At 36.8% G+C, this 19,605-nt stretch overlaps 1 protein-coding gene across 1 annotated transcript in view; it reads right to left on the bottom strand.

Moving 5' to 3' along the window:
* The window catches only part of SLC1A3 (solute carrier family 1 member 3), a 65,451-nt gene that overhangs the window by 38,914 nt on the left and 6,932 nt on the right, over window positions 1-19,605 (bottom strand). Inside the window, exon 3 of the mRNA XM_066568606.1 lies at window positions 7,186-7,323. Coding sequence (XP_066424703.1) covers window positions 7,186-7,323 — 138 coding nt within the window. The remainder of the gene's footprint in view (window positions 1-7,185; window positions 7,324-19,605) is intronic.

Genomic DNA, 19,605 nt, shown 5'->3' with positions numbered 1-19,605 from the left:
GCAAATATCCATATGAATGCATGAAATCATTTGTGCATGAAATGTACAAGTGCATAAAATTAAAGCTGCCATGTAGTTCAGCTTTTACAATATTGATGTGCTTACAAAGCTTTGGGTGGCAGAGAAAGAGGAAAGAGTTGCCTAGAAAGAAAATAAGTTACTTTTAAAATAACATTTTATGCCTTAAAAGAAAGCCATAAATGAAAAAATAATACACCCTTAGGATGTCCATGAATTTGTTACTCATAGTAGGCTTCATACTAGAGGACATGTGTATAGTCTCCTCTACAGAGACATCCCAATACAAATACATAGGCAGTTCAAATTCACTGACAATCTCAGAAGTGCTTTACTCAGAGAATTTGTTAATTCTTTTCCCTATAACTGGAGTCAGCTGAAATGAATGTAAAACTTTTTATTGATTTGGTGGGTATTAATTATTCTGACTTCTAAAATTCTTCTACAGACCATCAAAAATTAGAATTTTTGAAAAATCAGAAAATGTGCCAAAATTTAGAATTTGGAAAATGGGTTCATTGCTCTGGTGGCTGGCTAAACTGACCAAATACTACATAAATGCTTCTTGGGTTTTGTGTATGAACTATATTAACTGAATCAGGAATGCCGTATTTCTTAAACTTTTCTTAAACACAGAAGTGTAAGACTGACTTTTATTAATGTTTTTACCTTCCAGCTTAACTGTGAGTGCTTAGATGTTTCACAGGTACTGGTTATGTGCCTGTTTTGCCAGAATGAATTACAGGGAATTATTGCTAGGTCTCTCCTCTTTTTTTTTTTTTCCCTGGGAGAGAATTAACTGGCTCCACAGGTCTGTTCTGCCTGAATGAGAGACCTTCCATCTGTTGAAATTACCATAAATATTGTAGCTGATATGAGACAGCACCTGGGGCCTCGTAGTAGGTGGCAGACTTTTTTTCTACAGCACACTTGTCAGCCAGCAGACAGGAGAATACAGGAATTACTTAGAGGCTTCAAGCAGTATGGGTCCTTCAACAAACCTAGACACACGCTGCTTTCACAGCCCCTTTTTTGAAGGGATGATGCACAGGTCCCTCCCTGTTGTGTGCTCTGATGTGAAAGGTTGAGATGAGCAAATTAAAAATTCTGGCCCTTTAAGTTTACTGCTATTAATTTATTATGATAATAAAGGAGATTGCTATTGTAAAAAAAAGTAAGATTAACATAAGTTAGGAGTTTGATATGATTGATAGCATTTGCATCTAGTTACACTTCAAGGGTCTTTTACTTTTTCATTCCAACATTAAAAAGGCAAATATAAAACCTAATTTCTTAAGTTTAATAACATAAGACTCTTTTCTAGAATTATGTCTTTACAGAAGATAGTGTACATCTGCTGTCTGGATGTGGGAGGCTGAGTCACTGTGTCACAGTCCCCTGTCATACCCTAATTTAAGTCCATCATTGTAACTAAAATAGCTATATGGATCTGTTGAGCTATCCTTCATGCCTTTACTAAAATTTCCATCACATACAATCATCTTCTTTTCTGCCTAATAGCTATTAAAAAACCTAAGAACACTTCACCAGCAGTCCATCTGAAGGGAGAAAGAAAGCAGAGATGGAGAAGGAAAACATGATTTGCCTAAGATTATAAAAAATGTCACAGCACTGACTTTCCACATTTTACATCCACGAGTAGCATTTGGGAAAAAAATGGCTTTTCTGCAGTAGAATATGCTCATGTCCAGATGCTGCATTTTTCCTGACTTAGATAAGGGCGTGACTTGGAGACTATGTCAAGTTCAGTTGTTTGAACGTTACCCTTGTTCATTGTAGGCAATTTTAAGCAACTGCAGCTACCACTTGTCTGTTAGTTGTGAACCCTGAGAGTGCTTTGTTTTATTACTTAAGTAATTTTGTGTGTTTTATTTTATCTCATTGAGGTTAAACACCTTATTCCTTACTGGATGTTTTTAACAGGCACCATCCACTGAATTCCTTTGATAGCTAAACTCAAAAGCATTGTATGCACTTCTGAGTTTGCTTAAGAAGATTCCATCCATGGAAATCCCAGCTTTCTTCTCTTTGGCAACACTTTCCATAGTTTGTGTAGCAGTAACTACTATGAACATTTTCATAAAGTTTCAGGAAAAATTCCTGTGTCTCTGAGTCTGCCCCAAACAAAATCACTCGTGTTTCATGCAGTACTCAGTGTTGTTGACTGTTATTGAAAACCAGAGGCAGGGAAGTTTGTTTCTTCCAGAACCCACTAACAATAGCTACATTATTTGAGTTACAAAGTTAAAAAATTTAAACTAAGATATTATACAAACTACATATTAAAATGCTCTTCTTCTTTCAAGTAAATTTTCCATGCTCATTCTTTTAAACTGTTTTTCCACACAGCCTTCTATTTTTGGCAGGGGATCCATGGTCTGTGTTTGTACAGAACCTTTCACACAAAATCCTGGTAAGTGGTTAAGACTTATTTGCTCCATATTAGTGTTATCCCCATAAGCAGTTTGGACAATCAATATTGTCTAGTGCACAGTGTGTTGTACTGGTGCTCACAAATGGGCTTTTTGCTTGGTTCTGTAATTGCTGTATAATCCTTGGTGAGCCAGCAGACCTCAGTTTTACTGTGTCTGTACTCCTATTCTCCTTCCCTATCTTGATGTATGTTAGTAAACAAACTGTACACTTACTGTTCTGCAGCATGCAGCAAAAATTAGTGCCAGATCTAGAATGGGCTTCTTATGCTTTGCTATGATTTACCAGACAAAGATATCTGAAATAATTGCACAGAATTTAATACCAGTTCACTTGCACTTAAAAGTAGTTGTCCCTGTAAAAGTAAATTCCAAGCTCTTAAAATTTTGTGGAAGGAGAAGTCTATTAAACTGAACTATGTCTAGAACTGTGCAAAATATCTGCAAATAACCCTCACAAAATTTCTCCAGCTTTAATATTTCTCACTAATATTATGTTAAAACTATGTTCTTCATAAAGATTTGTTGTGAATCATTTTCATGAAGGGATTTCAGGAAATTAATGGTTTTGTTAAGAAAAGATACCTCATTCTGACTGCATTATATTCACTCAATAATTGAAACATGCAGAAAAAATTTGTGGGACAGTTTTAAGGACTGGACTTTCAATTTCATTATCATCTTGCTATAACAGCTAAAAAAATGTTAATGCACAGTGCTCTTATTGCTAGTGCAATTTTCTCTGGCTTTGGCTATTTCATGGTGAGTTGAATTGCTATCATATTCATATATATTTGTTTTATATACCTTTTAGGGACAATGTGTATTTTAAAATAATTGTGTAAAGCAATTTCATGACATATGCTTCAAGCTGTAATGAAATGAGAAAACATAAAATATTTTTTCTCTTATAACTGCTGCAAATTCAAAACAGAAAGAGCAAAATTGCCAGCTTTCTGTTTGTATAGGAATTCATATTTAAGACTTGGCCATAATACAATCCAAACTGGAATTTATTTATTTGGTTATTTACATTTCCTCTCATATACCATGTTATAATTTTTCCTTTGACTTTATATGACATCCCCATTGGGAATGCTGACATAGGAGTTCTCTCATTTTAAAGATTGTAGACAATAAAGCCCAACATAGAGGATGGAGTTGAATTTATGTCTAGACCACAAAAATAAATAATATAGACATTCATAAAATCATATTTTCCTATAAACATGAAAATATGTTGAATGATATGCAAATAACCTCCATTTTCTCCCAAGCAGACGTTAGTACATGCCTGGTAAAACACACGTCAGAAGATAAAATCTCATGGAGAAAGCTGCACACCTGCTTGAACCACAGGCAATGGGGGTAAGTCATAAGGCAAATGTGACTAAAAACCTCTGAAAGTGATCCTGTATTGCTTCTTTCATGAAATACAGAAACCAGGGTTAAAGAAACTTGACTGGATTGACTTCATCTTGCATAGTTTATTTTCCTGAGGTCTGTGAATAACCATTAGTACTGTTTACCTGAATAGCACAAGTCTTCAGTTTCTCAATTTTCCTTTTATTTCTGTAACACTATAACAGTGCATTAACTATTAGTTGGATTTTATCGTTCTAACTTCTTTGACAATCACAAAGTTGGCAAGGGAATGTAACCATCCCTAGCCTGTTTCTAATACCACAGAGACCATAGTTTATGGTTTTGCCACAGTTACATCCATCACACTCGCATAAATATAAAAACCCACAATATAATTTCTAGGAGACACTGTTGCTCCTGCAAACAGCAAAATATTTATTCAAATAATTGACAACTGAAAGAAACAAGTATGTTATCAGGATGAAGACCTGGAGGAGTCACCTTGCGATTAGTTAAGAGGCATCCACTTTGTTTGACACAAAAAATACAGGAAATAAGAGAATTGCCTTCAATATATTGAGTAGTCTGAAGACTAACTTGAGAAGTATAAGACTTTACTCCACTGAATTATCCTATAACATGTAAAAAAAGAATTCAAGCATGCATAAAATTGCACAGTAGTACACCTGCAAAAGTTATATTTAATTATTATTTTGATATTCACTAATGCCTATATGTTCATTTTAGTATGAGAGTTCTGCAGCAAATATGTAAAAACATCCTTCTTACAAAAACAATTTGTATGCTAAATGAGGCATTGTTCAGTGTAGAAAGGAGTTTTTTTCCACAAGTTTTAGAATAATATGTAAAAGTATTTTATTCCCATGAGAAAGAGTATAGTCCTGCAGTACTGAATGATTCTTAAAAAGAAATTAAATCTGCCATTTGTGAATTGCATTGAGTTTTCTCTGATTGCTCCCTACCAGCTAAAGAAGTTTAAAATGTTATTCACCTTGAAAATTACTGTCTCTACTTCAAAGGGATCTCTAAGTATAATCCACTTAATATCCACTTAATATTATAAGGTATATGGATGGTAGGAAGACAAATCTTACCAATAGAGATGATTTCTCTTTGCCAAATGCTTTTCTATAATAAAGAAAATTATCGTTATGAAAAAAAGGATAAAGGGCTTTAAAGGGAAAGAAAAACACATAAAAAGAAGGGTATTGTTTGAATCCAGAGAATGAAGATCCTTTTCAGAATAGGATTACTTGGAAACTCATTTTTCTGCTATTTCACAAAATCTCTACTGAGAGCTGGTTACACAGCAAATGAGATCATTTCATCAAAAGTCCAGCTCCTTGTGATGCTTGTGACCCTCTTAGATGAATTTGCTGATCTTTACCTGAGCGAAGTTTTTCTACCTAGATTATTGAAAATCATTCAAATCCCTGTATAGGATGATCTACTTAGTTTCCTGATTTACCTTGAGCTCTCTCAGAGAACCAGTGTGATTGCAGAGTTATAAGGAATTGAGAACTGAACAGATACATTTTTCTGAAATAATTCATCCTGCAAAATTGAGCAACAGTGCCAGCTGACATTGAAAAGGGGTAAATATCTCTCCTTTTTTACTTTTAATGGTTCTTTTATCAGTTTCCTGCTAACCCATGGAATTCTGCAGGTGAAAGGGACAAGAAGATGAGAGAATGCATGACATGTAACAAAACTATATATTGGTTGGGAATAAAACCTACCCTTACTTCTCCTACAAAACTTATACTCCCTAGTTGCAGTGTTCATTTAAGTTTCAGTATCCATATAATGTGTATGCATAGAAACAAACTTCACTTTTTTTTCTTGAAATATAAGAAGGCAAACGATTTTTTTAATTGTGAATACCTGAGTTTTCTGCTGTTGAATGAACAGCTTATACACACTTCCTTTGATTTCGCTGAACATGGGAGTCTCTGTTCATTTGCATTTTTAAGAGATCTTTATATTAACATATTTGACAATCAATTAAATAGAGAACAACTTATTATCTGGATTCTCGGTCAATCAAGGCAGTGTATTTGTGTTTTAGATACTAGGACTGCACAGTGGGTGATTTCAATTAAGTTCTCCAAGCTGTCTATAGACTAAAATACATACCTTCTTCTCTTCAGATAACTGAAATAATAAATACATCACAGGTATATCCTAAACATTCATCACAAATCTGAGAGGTCCTCCACAAAACTTGGGTGGAATGCCAAGGCATACATCACCATAAGAAACTAAATATTATATCACTAGTTAGAGGAGCAACTTGGTAAAGAGCATTCAAAACTTATTAGAGCTTCTGACCAGAAGACAACAAAACAGAACTGATGGAATTAAGTTTCTTCCAAACTTTCCATCCAATCCCATCTATCCCCTATGGACATGGGCACATTGGAGTGGGTCCAGAGGAAGTAATGAAAACGATCAGAGGACTGAAATGAGTCCTGTCATGAGGACAGGCTAAGAGCATTGGGGTTGCTCAGCCTAGAGAAGAGAAGGTTCCAGGGACACCTTAGAACTCCTTCCAGTACTTGAAGGGCCTAAAGAGGACTTGTAGTGATAGGAGAGGAAATGGCTTAAACTAAAAGAAGGTAGTTTAGATTAGATATCAGGAATAAAATCTTTTACTATAAGTGTGATGGAGCACTAGCACAGGTTGCCCAAAGAACTTGTGGATAACCCATCCCTGGCAGTGTCAGAGAACAAGCTGGATGGGGCTCTGAGCAATCTGCTCTAGTAGGAGGTGTCCCTGCCCGTGGCAGGAGGATTGGAACCAGATTTTTAGGTACCTTCCAACCTAAACAATTCTATAATAGGATTCCATTTTTTCTAATCTATTGCTGGAAAACTAGGAGGCAGACAGATGTTTTGCATATCTGTGGTTACAGGCGTGTGTTATTGCCCACAATCAACAGTTTCAACTTTCTTGGGTTTTGGCACTGTGTTTCTGAGATATGTTATCTTTGATAATAATAGGACACTGCGGAGGAAATATCTGTTCAGATAGTAAAAGAAGAGAGTGGAGTACAGAGTCAGCTTCATAGCAGCTGCATATAGTAGCTTGTACTGTTAGTCTGTCTATGAATTTGGAAAACCATCCTTCATTTTCTCTGTATATTAATTCAAACCTCTTATTACATTTTCTCTAAAGCAGCAATAGCAATGCCATGGCTTTCTGCAGATTATAACACTTTTAGGACATAGAATGTTCACTTTTTAGATTTTGGTGTGTACATCTTTGTAAAATTATTCAAGAGAGGGTGTGTGGGGGTGTATTTTGTTTTGTTTTTTCTTTGTTTACCTGTGACTAAACTGGATACAATTAGTGGCAGGACCAGCATCTGCAGCATTCTCATGAGTAGTTCTCCTGGAAACGAAAAGTATTTCACTTCCCGATAGCTCATCTTATATGATCGAAGAGAAAATCCCAGGATTACACCTGAAGGGAGGGAAAAGAGATATCGTTACTCAGTCCTTTAAAGAAGCAATAGCATCTGAACATGAACATCTATAAAGTATCTGAAAAAGCATCAATACTGGACATATCTAATTGTAACCTGCAGTCTTTACTATGATGATTTACTTTCTCTGGTATCATCTACTACTATGAGTAGCCCTCCTGAAAATGTTAAGTTTATTGCCATTTAGGAATGGTGTTCCCAATTTAGTGTTCCCAGTGAAACACTGCAAACCACGCCCCACTTGCTCAGTCCCCTTCTCCCTCCCCCTGTGGTGGGATAGGGAGGAGAACCAGAGGCACAAAATGTAGACACCATGTATCGAGGCAAAAGCATTTTACTGAAGACAGCAATGAAATAAGAAAAAGAACAGTAATAGTTTTAATAATGAAGTGCAGAAGAGGTGAATGATTCACAGACAAGTGTTCACCATGCAGAAATCCTAAACATGCTCCAAGAGCCAGAAGGGGCCCCTTCCCCTGACCCCAAAAGTTAGATCAGGCTTTATAGAATAACCCCTGGGTCCTGGCTGTGCCCCCTCCTGGCTATTGCAAAAATTAACTCTCTCCTGGCCAGAATCAGCACAGTTATTTAGAATGATTTTTGTGCTGCTATTTTTTAGAATCTGGATTACTGTCAAAGGTATACCTTGAGTGCTAATGAAGCGATCCCTGCTACTACAGCCAAGTGTCTTGAATTCTGACATTTTGAGTGTAATCCTATATGCAATGCAAATGCATACTAGCTACCAGTCTTCAGAAGTCTTGTCCGTGCCTGTCTACTCTGTGGGCCTGATCCTACAGATGTGCTTCAGATTAAAGGAGATAACCAGGACAGACATATTTGAGAATCCCCTTGTGGTTTAGTCTTTTCACAGTCAAAAAGGAAGCAGGAGGCAAGCATCTCTACCCATGCCTACCTTCAGGAACACTGACACTTGCAAAGAAGCAGATAATCAGGGTTGAAAGGCCTTATTGGATGATTAAGTGGTGGGTTTCAATGCCTGAGGGACAGGAGCAGGGGAATGCCTGGAGCCATTTATCTTGCTGGGAACAGATAAATGGTGCTTGAGATACATTTACAAATGGAAATCATAGGTGGGCTCATGTGTGGGAACCTAAACTTCCCAGCCACAACCTTGAAGATTTTGTCCTGTATTTGCCACCAACTGCTTTGCTTGCATATTTATTTAGTTATTTGGTTAGCTGACATGACCAGTTGCAATTTGCAATTGTTAAATGGCTTGGTGCCTGTCTGATGTAGGACTGCTATACCCAGCCAAATAACACATGGCTTTATCTGGAACACATTAACCATACACATGGCGAAACTCAACTATTTCTCCTTTCCCTTCAAGACTCCATGTTCTTCACCACTGCCTGGTACTAGCATTTGGGTAAATTCTGTGTAGAAAGCTGGATCAGGCAACTGATCCTGCTGCAAACCACAGTGGGTTTGCAGCAAAAGAATTTATTTTACTGGGTTAATTTTTAGCCAGGTCAATTCCCTGATGCAATTATTTTGTATGGCTACTCAGGGGTTGGTGCCTTCTCTGGTAGATATGTGCCTCAGAGAAGAGCAGTATAGCTCTTTTTAAAAGATAGGCAGACTCAGGTTTCATAAAATGTTTTATAAAGCTGCTCCTCAGTGATGTTAGGCAGCAGAACATTCCAGATCCACTCTAGATCATGTTGGGTCTTGAGTACATTCTGAAAATGCTGCAGCATCGAACAATTTTGACAACTGCTAGTTCCAATTCTTAGTCTTTGTGGTTTTGCTTTTTTTTAAAGACTGATTTTTGATTGGTACTCCATAGAGCAGATAATATCTTCATGCCAAATTTTGCTAGTTAAAATATGCTGTCATGCCTCCTACACCAGATTATTGACATCTGCTGGAGAAAGGAAACATCTGTAACTCTCAGTTTAGTGACCTCTGTTTGATCATGATTTAGGGACTTTACCAGGTTGGTTAAGCTAGAGGAGTCCAGAAATATCTTGTGTAGAACAGAAAATAGAACTCTTCTAGGGAATAGTGTTACAGAATGGAGAGAAAAGTAACTAGAGTGCAAATGACACCAAGCATGGAGTTGGTGTTATGGAAAAGAGTAGCAGGACTAGAAGGCATTTGTTTAGTCTCATTCATGTTCTGTGGTCTCAGGTAGCTAAAGTGCGTTTTGCATAAATTTTTTTGGGGGGTAAAATTACATAATAAAGTGCATAGAAGAAGGGCCTCTGGATAATTCTTGTTTAAAAGACCTGCCTGAGAGTTTCCCTTCTTTTCAAAAAAGTTTTAAATTCTGCTGCTGAGTTACTCATTATTTTCTTTTTTTTATGAGAAACACATTTCTCAGATATAAAGAATCCATCTGGACTTTTGTTTCTGCACTTAATGAGCACTACATTTTGACAACTGGGTAACAAGCAAACAGAGCTAGATTGGTTTCTTACTTAGGCCACAGTTCTGCAATTAGTTCCACATGAATTAATCCCTGCACTAGTACAAAGCCTCACTGAGGTTGGTAAGGGTTTCTGAGGCTGCTATAAGCACTAGTCCTTATGCTATGCTGTAAGGGCTTGATTATCTGTCCCACTACCATCCAAGCAGCACAAAGTGGCCTGAGATGGCTGTTTGAATGAATATTATTGGAGTTTCTAAAGTCCCACGTAAACCTGTTGAGCCAAAAATTATTGACTGTTTTTTGTCCTAATGTGCTCTGTGCATAATTACAGGGTTTCCCAGCATTGCAGTTTACAGAAAGAATTTCTGCAATGTGAAAAGAAATGTGCCCTGGTAGTGTATTATGTTGAAATGGGTCAATACACAACAGCTACTAATTCCTCAGCCTTAATCTTAGCACTGCTATTGATCTCTATGCAGCCATGCCCAAGATATGAGAACCTTTCTCTGACTCAGTTTCGCCTGCTTGAAATATAGATACAGCAGTAGCTGTTTCACAGATATTTCTGGAAAGTGATTGTGTTCATACAGAACAAGAAGAAATTTAGACAAATTATTCCTCCTTGTAGGGTTTGATAATGAATGCAAGACAGCATGATTTTACCAGTCCCTCTTGATTTTAGAATAAATTAAGATTGAACTTTATTTTCTGTTCCAAGTCTGAATAACTAAATAGTGGGTATATATATAAATAGGGTATAATATCCCATCTGACAAAGTTTATTTAACAAAATTCTTGAGACAGAAAACTCAAATTTGGCAAAGTAGCTTTGTCTTTGAATTAGCTTCTTAGAACCAACATTCACAGGCTTGAAATGGTGAGATAGCAGCATATGATGATGATGTAAAAATAGGCACAATGGCAAAGCATCAAAATAAAGTCCTGAACCAAGACCTGGTAGGAGGTACTAAACCTTTGGGAGGGGTGCAGTATTCCAACAACCATCCACTACTTTGTGTGTGGCAGGAGTTTTTGTGCTTCACGACCAAGACTCGGAAGATTACATACTGGAACTGGCCTTTCTCAGCAAAAGTTTCAAGTTTCAGGTTAATTCTGAAAATTGTAATGAGACAAAGCCTTGTGTGAAACAAGCTCCCACAACCTGTTGTGCAGGTTTCTGTGTACCCTTTGTAACAGAAACGATCAACTAATCAACACTTTCAAAACCTGACTTCTCAAATGTTTACTAGTGTTCCATTTCTGCACTGCAGCAAAGAGTAATTTATCCACAGAATTTGGGCTTTTTCTGGACAAAAATCAGTAGTGCCTGTTCAAGTTAACACGTAAGTTAACAAGAATTCTATACATGTGTTTAGTGTATAACAGGACAATATTGTTAAATAATTTATACAGTTTATAATGAAAAAGCAAATTAGCTTAGAGTTATAAAAGGATTTTTGAGGTGTTCTTGATATAGTGATAGTTTAGTATATGGAAAAATTTATTTTTCCACTATAGTGATAAAGTTAAGTTTATGGAAAAATTTATTTGTAGATGATCCTGATGATAATCAGAACAACCTAAAAAGCTAAAATTTTTGCATTGATTTTATATCAATGTTTTTGTGAATCAAAATGAAATTCAAGATGTATGAATACAGTGAAGAGAGGACTTAAAACTTGCAAGAAGCAGAAGGTGGAAATAATTCTGGCAGTTAGGATAATGGAAAGGAAATGGCAAAATGGTACTTTGGATTTGGAATTCTTTATTCCAAAAATAGGACTACATTGATGAATGGCCTATGGTCTTCACTTCTGGTCACTGGGTACCAGAAAGAAAACAATTAAGTCTTCATGTTGGACTTTAACAATTATAGGGATACTTGTATGGCTAAAAAAACCTACACAACCTTCTATACAAAATGTCTTTAATGGATTAACATCAAAGTGTGATGAAGTAAGCAATAAAGTCAGGGTCTAAGTTATTGAAATGAATTCTTATGAGCTTCTGGTCTCAATCTTATTTCAGAGTTACACAGGAATCAAGACTGTAGAGTTATCTCAAACTTACACTTTTTTACAATGCCCATGCTGTCTGCTGCATTTTCAAGCAAGAAGTGTGGAATTCTGACAGTTGTACTTCTCAATTGACCAAACATCACTTAAACATATTTCAAGAGAAAATTACTATTTTTTATATCAATAATGGAGCAAGAGCTGCTTTGTCTTTATCAGCGCTTGCCAGCTCAGCCAGAACATACAACTAAGAGTTATATACGCTTCTGCTTTTTACTGTAAATCTCAGAACACTGTTAAAGGAGGTCCATATCAATATCCTTTCCCTAAATATATGTGGTACAGAATTACTTCTTCTTTTCCAGTAGAAAATAGAAAACTTCAAAAATAACTGGAAAAAAAAAAAACTGTTATGCTGAGTAGAATGCTGTTCTAAACTAACAGCTGTTAATAGTTCAGTTCCAGAAAACCTTGTAACCAGCAAGCAAATAACATTTTGTTCTATAACAGCAATTGGGCAAGAGCCATGAAGGGAATCAGGCTTCTGCCAGTTTAATGGGACATTGTATATTTTTGTTAGCTCCACAGCCATTTCATTCCTACATTCCTGCAGAGCTCTGGAGCGACTGCTTTTGTTCTTTGGGTCATTTGTTATTGCTTAATTTACCATTTTGTTCTGACACCTTTTCTTTTAACAGCCAGCTTCAGATAAGTCCACAACTGTATTTACTTGAGACAAACAGGAAAATTACTTCTCTGTTGATAAGAAATACTTCAAGTTGCTGGCAAAATCTCTTTCTTAATTTCTTTCCCTGCTTGCCACAAGAATCACCCAATTTGCTCAGCATGACTTTGATTTTCATAATTCTTGTTTCAGAATTTTATATTGAATCTTCACCCCCTAGTACACTTGGTGTATCACACCTGCCCTTTCTTTGCTTTCTGGTTTTCCTTATGTAGGTAGGAATGTGTGTTCCCTTTGAAACCATTTTATTGAACATAAATGCCAGGTTATAACTGTGTGATGACACTGCAGCAGAGAGTTTAAGGACCTGTGCTCCAAGTTGCCACATTAGAATCTATAGTAAAGTGGAATATGTGTTGATTTGGACACAAGCAGCTCCCTCTCGTTTGCCTGAGACATACTGAGAGTAGTCATGGGAGAAATAATGTGGAAGAGCTAGATATACTAGACATGACTGGGATCCAGAAAAGATCTGGGATCTGCAAAAAGGGACATGGCAGAGAAAAGCAGATTTATAGCAAAGTAAGAGTCATGGTGATGTCAGAGAGCTGTCCTCTGCATCAGAAGAGAAGTCAGTGTGTAACCTTTGCTCAGGGGCCACAGGAGTACCATGGAGCTCACAACTGTGCTGGGGAGACAGAGTCACAGTCCTATAGTCACAGTGCCTCAGGACCACCTGAACCTGACCCTGAAGGTTTGCTTTACCCTGGAAGAGAGATTGTTTTCCCCCAAAAAAACCCCACCAGCCTTCTAACAACAGTATTCAGTTACAATTTGCAAAGATGCAGAGGCATTTTATCATAAAAGTGTATTGTGGACATTTAGAGCTAGATTAACAGAGATACATGGGCCCTCAATTCCCAGCTCAGAGTCAAACACTCTGCCTGACATCTTCTGCCCAGCTCTGGAGGAGCCTGAATTTCTGACACATCTTTATATCTATAGCTATAAAACACTTGCATGTTGCCTTTACTTGCAGACATAGCATCTCCTCCTTGGATTTTGTGGACAGAAAACATGCAAGTGGAGAGGGGAGTCTGAAGCTGTAAGAATTGATGTGCAAAAGCACCATTTGACCAGAGGTCAAAACTGGATACAAAATCTGAGGACAGCTTCTGAGTGCTGCTAAAAAGGCTTTTTAGAAACTATTGAAATTTGTCCTTTGCTATTTCTTTGCTCTAGTGTTAAGACTCATACATTTTTTCCCTTTTGTCTCTAGTTGTTTGGCTCATTTCCCTGTCTTCCCCAATTAGGAGGTAATTTTGTTCCTTTGAGAACATGTCCAAAAAATTGTTCTCATTTTATCCAACTTCAACTTCTCTGTTTGCCTTTAACTGTTTTTAAATTTTTTTCACTTGTTTTCCTTGAACTGTTTCTGTGTTTACCTCTTGTTTGTAATTGATTTCTCACTTCTTTTTTTAAATTTTAAAAAAAATTTTATTTCCAGACAAGCAATTGCATGGCATTAGTAGCAGATTTGGAATGAAGAGTTTTCACTGCTGGCACCGAAGCAGACTGTTCTTAATGGAATAGGGACATTATTCATGATTTCATCTCAGACAAGAGACTTCATTGAAAGACAAACTATGCCTAGTTTATGTACTCTCGTTAGTCTCTGAGCTATATTAAAAAAATACTTTTAATGCAAAAAATAACAAAAAATTCCATGAACAGGAATAATATCTTACTATGCATATATAAAAGCTCAGACATTCACAGTATATATCAGATTATATTTTATGTAGTATTACTTAGACTTAAGATACTACTCAGTGCTTTACAAAGTTACTGTAATAGCTGTTCCTTTCATGCCTGGTTTTACTTTGCTGCTTCATGTTCATGACTAAAGTTAATGTATTTACTCCTATAAAATATAGATCAAAACAGATAAGAAAGCTGCTCTCTCAAAGTTTATAGGGTACCTTTCCTGCTTTACATTTCTTTCTTTCCTCTTTTTCCTTGGTGAGAAGTTGACATTGTCCTTACCAGCACTGAATTCTACTTTTCCCTACTGTGGTTTCAGCTGCTAATCCATATTATTTTGTCTTTTTGACAGTATAGCTGCACAAAGGAATTGCAGACAGTGAGACTGAGACCACTCAGGTCCAAGAACTTTATGCAAACATTCACAGAAAAGAGAGCGCTATTCTGAGGAATTTTAGTATAGTTTGACCAAGATCTTGAAGCTGGATATGGACAGTTACCTTTGTTTTTTTTAATTCCAGCTTAGACACATGCTACAAAGAGTTCATTTTAGGCTGGACTATCTTGATATGCAGTTAAGCACCATCATGAGCAGGACATTCAAATTATGCATACATATCCCTATGGAGCTAGTCCACCTTTTAATTCCTACAAAACCACCTTTTAATTTAGCTTAGTGCTGGTAATCTAAATCTGTAAATGACTTGTTTGACACTGAGGTTTAAGTATTTTGTTGAATCAAGATATGGCCATGCCAGAACTATCTGGATCAGGGAACATATGGCAGACTTAGTTAAAAAATTTCTTTTTTGTCCAATATTTTGCTGAGACTTGCAAACAACCAGGATAGACTGAGGGGGAGCATTTCTCCTCGTAGAACATAAGATTTTTGCCAAATTAGGTGTAAGCTTCACCATAACACTTTTTTTTTAATGTTCGATTTGTTCGGTGAATTCTTTCCATAAGAAAATCAGGCTCATGGCTGAAGTTCGTGGAATCATGTTACCATTTTCTTAAAACGATAGCTGGGATGCTTTCAGTCCCTCGCTGTTTGATTATGAGCCACTTCATCCCTGAAATCCTCAGTATGACTGTGAAACTATTCACATATAGAACCCTCCATCTATTTCTTTTACTTGCCAACAGCCCCTTCCAAAACATGAATTTCCAGAAGTGTTTAATTTCAGTTGATTAAAATTTCAGTTGATTAAAATCACACCTTACTTCTTGTGAGTTAACTCATCTTGAAGATACATTGTAGCATATTTATTAATTTAGACCCAGCCTCCATAACGACACCTCTCTTCCAACTGTTCGGTGTTATTCTGAATGGTAGAATTTTCCTATCTTAAAGGTCACAAAAATGGCACAGGGAAACTTACACCTGGAATAATACTTAGTTACACAGTAAGTACCTGAGTCCAGACTATGACCTTTTAAGTCCCTCCAGATAAAAAAAAGCTTTGCTCTGGAAATCTATGAAGTTGATGGGCACTACTCCATTTGCTTTAGAAGATTCCTAGTTCTCACCCTTCTGCTTGTGTTTTTCTCAGATCTGCCATGACCTAAACATCTATTTGCCTAATTCCAGGCTAAATCCTGAAGGACTAGCAACTGAACACAACTGTCACACAGAATGCACTGAATCATCTGGACTTGGCATACCCTGTGTCCCTGTTCTTGCTCCAAGGGCTGCTTCACAGCCTGGGGCTTCCTGTTATAGGTGAGCCTTTTAGTCATTAGGTTAAACACAATGCTGCCTTTCTGCTCTCTTAGCATATGCATTCATCCTTAGAAGTCTTACATTTCCCTCTGCCTAAAACCACAGCTTTGAAAGGAATGGTGGAATTGCCTCCTCCTGTAACTTCCCTTTTGAGAGGAAGAGAATAACCTAGCTCCTCAAGTGCTGCTGACAGCATTCCCATCTGGGCTTCTGCACCTCCGCTGGGTGAAAATGTCTGGCATGGTCGTGACTCAGAAAGGAGTGGGAGTAGGAATGCAAACCTGTTTGTTTGTTTGTTTGTTTGACTGCCTGTGTTCCCCCTGGAAGTTTTGGGCAGTTACATGCTTAGGTCATGGACTTTTGCAGCTACCCAGCTGAGTCTCCTTGCTCTAGCTCATGCACTAAAAAGACACACAGCTCTGAGATTTAGGTTCCATGGGCAGCTTCCTTTGCTTGCATTTTAGACTTTGAAGAACTTGATTGCACATCCGTATCTGTTTAATATATGGATTCCCAAGTCAAAAAAATTTTAAAAGACATCAAAATATATGTAGTAGACTTACTTGTCAACTACCTTTGGTTAGTACTCCCAGAAATTCCCTGATTATTGGTCCTATAATACAAAGGCAATTCTACTCTTTTACTTTCATTTAGCCTTGTGCATGGTAAAATCAAAGCATTTACTGCAGCCAGTTTGAGGGGCCAGATTATGTTGCAGTGTAAAAGATGCTTAAAATTTAAGCCCCATCTTTTATAGATTTTGTTCTGAATAAATCAATTTACAGTTATACCAAGTTACAGTAAAAAGTGAAAAACAAGCACACACTTTGTAACTCTCAAGCTTATTTCTATTTATGGTCTTCTACCCATGCCAATAGAATATATATACACACACATGCTAAATTTCAAGCAAGATATTGCATTTTTTTAATGCAGAGAATAGAAAGGGAATTCAAAAGGTGAATAAAACTCATGCTAAAAGAAAGGATGTGGGAGAAAAACCAGGAAATATGAGTAGCAGTAACATATTTTACTATCCTGATTCTCCTCTGATCCTTCTGGCTTTCTTTGCCTCTTTTCTAGCATTTAATTATTTTCCTTTTCACTGTTGTGCAGCTAATCACACCTATTATTTTACTCTTTTATTTTAAAAAGTCCCATGAAACCTAGAATGAAAATAAGTTTCTCTTGTATGGATTTTAAAGGGTTACACACCATGTGGTTTCATTGTGTTGATTGGAAGTGCAGACACTGGCTATACAACTTCAAGTCTGGTAGGTTGACATAATAAATGCAATAATCCAGCTTTTACTAAAATTCCTCTGAAATAATTTCCATTTATTCTTTTACTATTTTCCATAGTTTATTCCCTACTCTATACCATATATATATTTTGTATCCATTAATAATTTAAGACTTCTTGGTGAGGAGCTTAGGTGTTCTCTAATATACGTTGTAGACGCCGCAGAATATTCTGTGAACAACAGAGATGGAGAAATTTATATGGGAGACAGAAATTTCTTATTGCTCCTTACTAAGTACTTTTTAAACACCAGTTGCACTGCCTTATTGCTCCAAAGGTCCAGTTAAACTGAATTGTAATATGCTGTGAAAAACAAAAAATTATGATCTATGCTAAATCCCATTGAATCATAGAGCCAGAGGCTGGAACAGACCTCTAAGATCACCAAGTTCAAGTCATAACCCAGCACTGCCAAGCCCACCACTAAACCATGACCCAAAGTGCCACATCTACACAGCTTTTAAGTGTCTGCAGGAATGGTGGCTCCCTCAGATGCCCTGCTTCCCAGGGCAGACTGTTTCAGCGTTTGACAACCCATTCAATGAAAGAATTTTTTCCAAAATCCAAACTAGACACCCTCTGACACATCTCCAGACCTTTTCCTCTTGTCCTGTCCCTTGTTATCTGTGAGAAGAGGCCAATCCCCACCTGGCTAAGGCCTCCTTTCAGAGAATTGTAGAGAGTGAGAAGGTCCCCTGAGACTCCTTTTCTCCAGGAGAAAAGCTGCTAAAACCTCGCAGCTCCCTCAGATTTTCCTCACAGGACTTGTGCTCCAGACCCTTCCCCAGCTTTATTGTCTGTCTCTGGAGTTGCTGCAGCACCACAGTGTCTGCCTTGTTGTAAGTTTACTTATTATATGATTACTGGGTTTTAATTAAAAATGAAATTAAATATAAAATTTTAAGGGAATGCACAGCAAACAAAAGGACTTTAGAGGATTGTCAGAGGATGTGCACAACTAATGTGACTACAAGGATTATTTCATGAAGCTGGTGGTTGCAAAGGACCTGATTTTCCTTCAGCAAGGCATGAAAAATAGAAAAAATTAGTGTGTCTCAGCTATGGATCTAGATGTCTATGCTACAATACAGCACAAATTATCCCAGTGCCTGCATTTTTATCTTACTTTTTTGTAGCAGCCTTTTCAACATCTAGAATATCTAGCCCCTTTGTTTATTTCTCTTTTATATTGGATTTATTAGTATAGTTTTTCAAATGCACTTAAAGATACGAATTTTATAAAAACATTTTTTCTATGATATATAATCCCTGGAACTTTCAGATGCCTGGCTATTTCAAGGAATTTTGTCAGAATTTTAAGCTAAATGAATATTTTCAGGAATTCATGAACAACTGAACATACCATCTTCTGCCACACCTTCATTGTGGCCAGCTCAAAAGCATTTCATCTCCAATGACATCTTGTTCTAGCTTTACAAGTGCCAGTAAGGATCCAACAATGTTAAATATTTATTCAGCATACAAATCACTGGCATCTTGCTTATGATTTTGTGCTGCTTTTCAGTCACCACAGCAATTATAGTCCCTGTCTACTGAAAAAATGGAAAGGGTTGGCAAGCCTTAATATAGTTTATTTAATGTTTATGTGCCTTTTCTGACCCCTTTCAGGATCAACACAAAAGTTTTCTTGAGAATCCTTGAGATAACTACTGTTTCAGTTGACCATACTGTAATGGCATTCAGAGAATTTTCTTGTAAAAATCTCTGAGAAACCACATCCTAAATGCCCCACACAGTTACTGCCATGCCTTTCGCCTAGGATAGCTTTGAATTTTGATTTGTAAGAAGCATTACTATGTATATACATTTTTTTTAACTTCTAGAGAGAATTTTGAGAATATTAACAGCCTTTTTTCAATCTGTATGAAGAGTGGAATGAATGAATGTTTCTCTGGACTGTTTTATGACCATTGAGACATACTGCTTTTGAGCACCACTTTGCAAGTCCACTGATTTGACAGTTTAGAGCGTTAGGATAGAAATAAGCTGATATTTGGCTTTTAAAGATTTTGCATCTTTACTGTGCATTTATGCACAGGTGCTCTCTCCAGAATGCTTTATTGTTTTTCATGAGGTAGCCAAGTTTATTGTTGTTACTCTGTGCCATGTACGGCAGTTCAACAATCATTGCTGTTTCATTTCAGTAACACCAAAATGAATTGTGGTAAGAAATGTGGATTGTGATAATACATTAACATTATTTTATTTTGCTGTTAAACTAGAGTACTGTTTGTATTTCGCAGTCTGACTTTTACTGGTGTCTTAATGGCAGAATTAAAGTTCTTTGCATTTCTATACTTTTCCTTACTTTTGAAAAGAATAATCTCTTTTGGAGCTTTAAGTGTCACTCT

This window comes from Molothrus aeneus, chromosome Z, assembly GCF_037042795.1.
Source record: "Molothrus aeneus isolate 106 chromosome Z, BPBGC_Maene_1.0, whole genome shotgun sequence".
Lineage (NCBI taxonomy): Eukaryota > Metazoa > Chordata > Aves > Passeriformes > Icteridae > Molothrus > Molothrus aeneus.
Note: the sequence above shows the minus strand (reverse complement) of the source record. Positions and strands in the feature narration are given on the sequence as shown.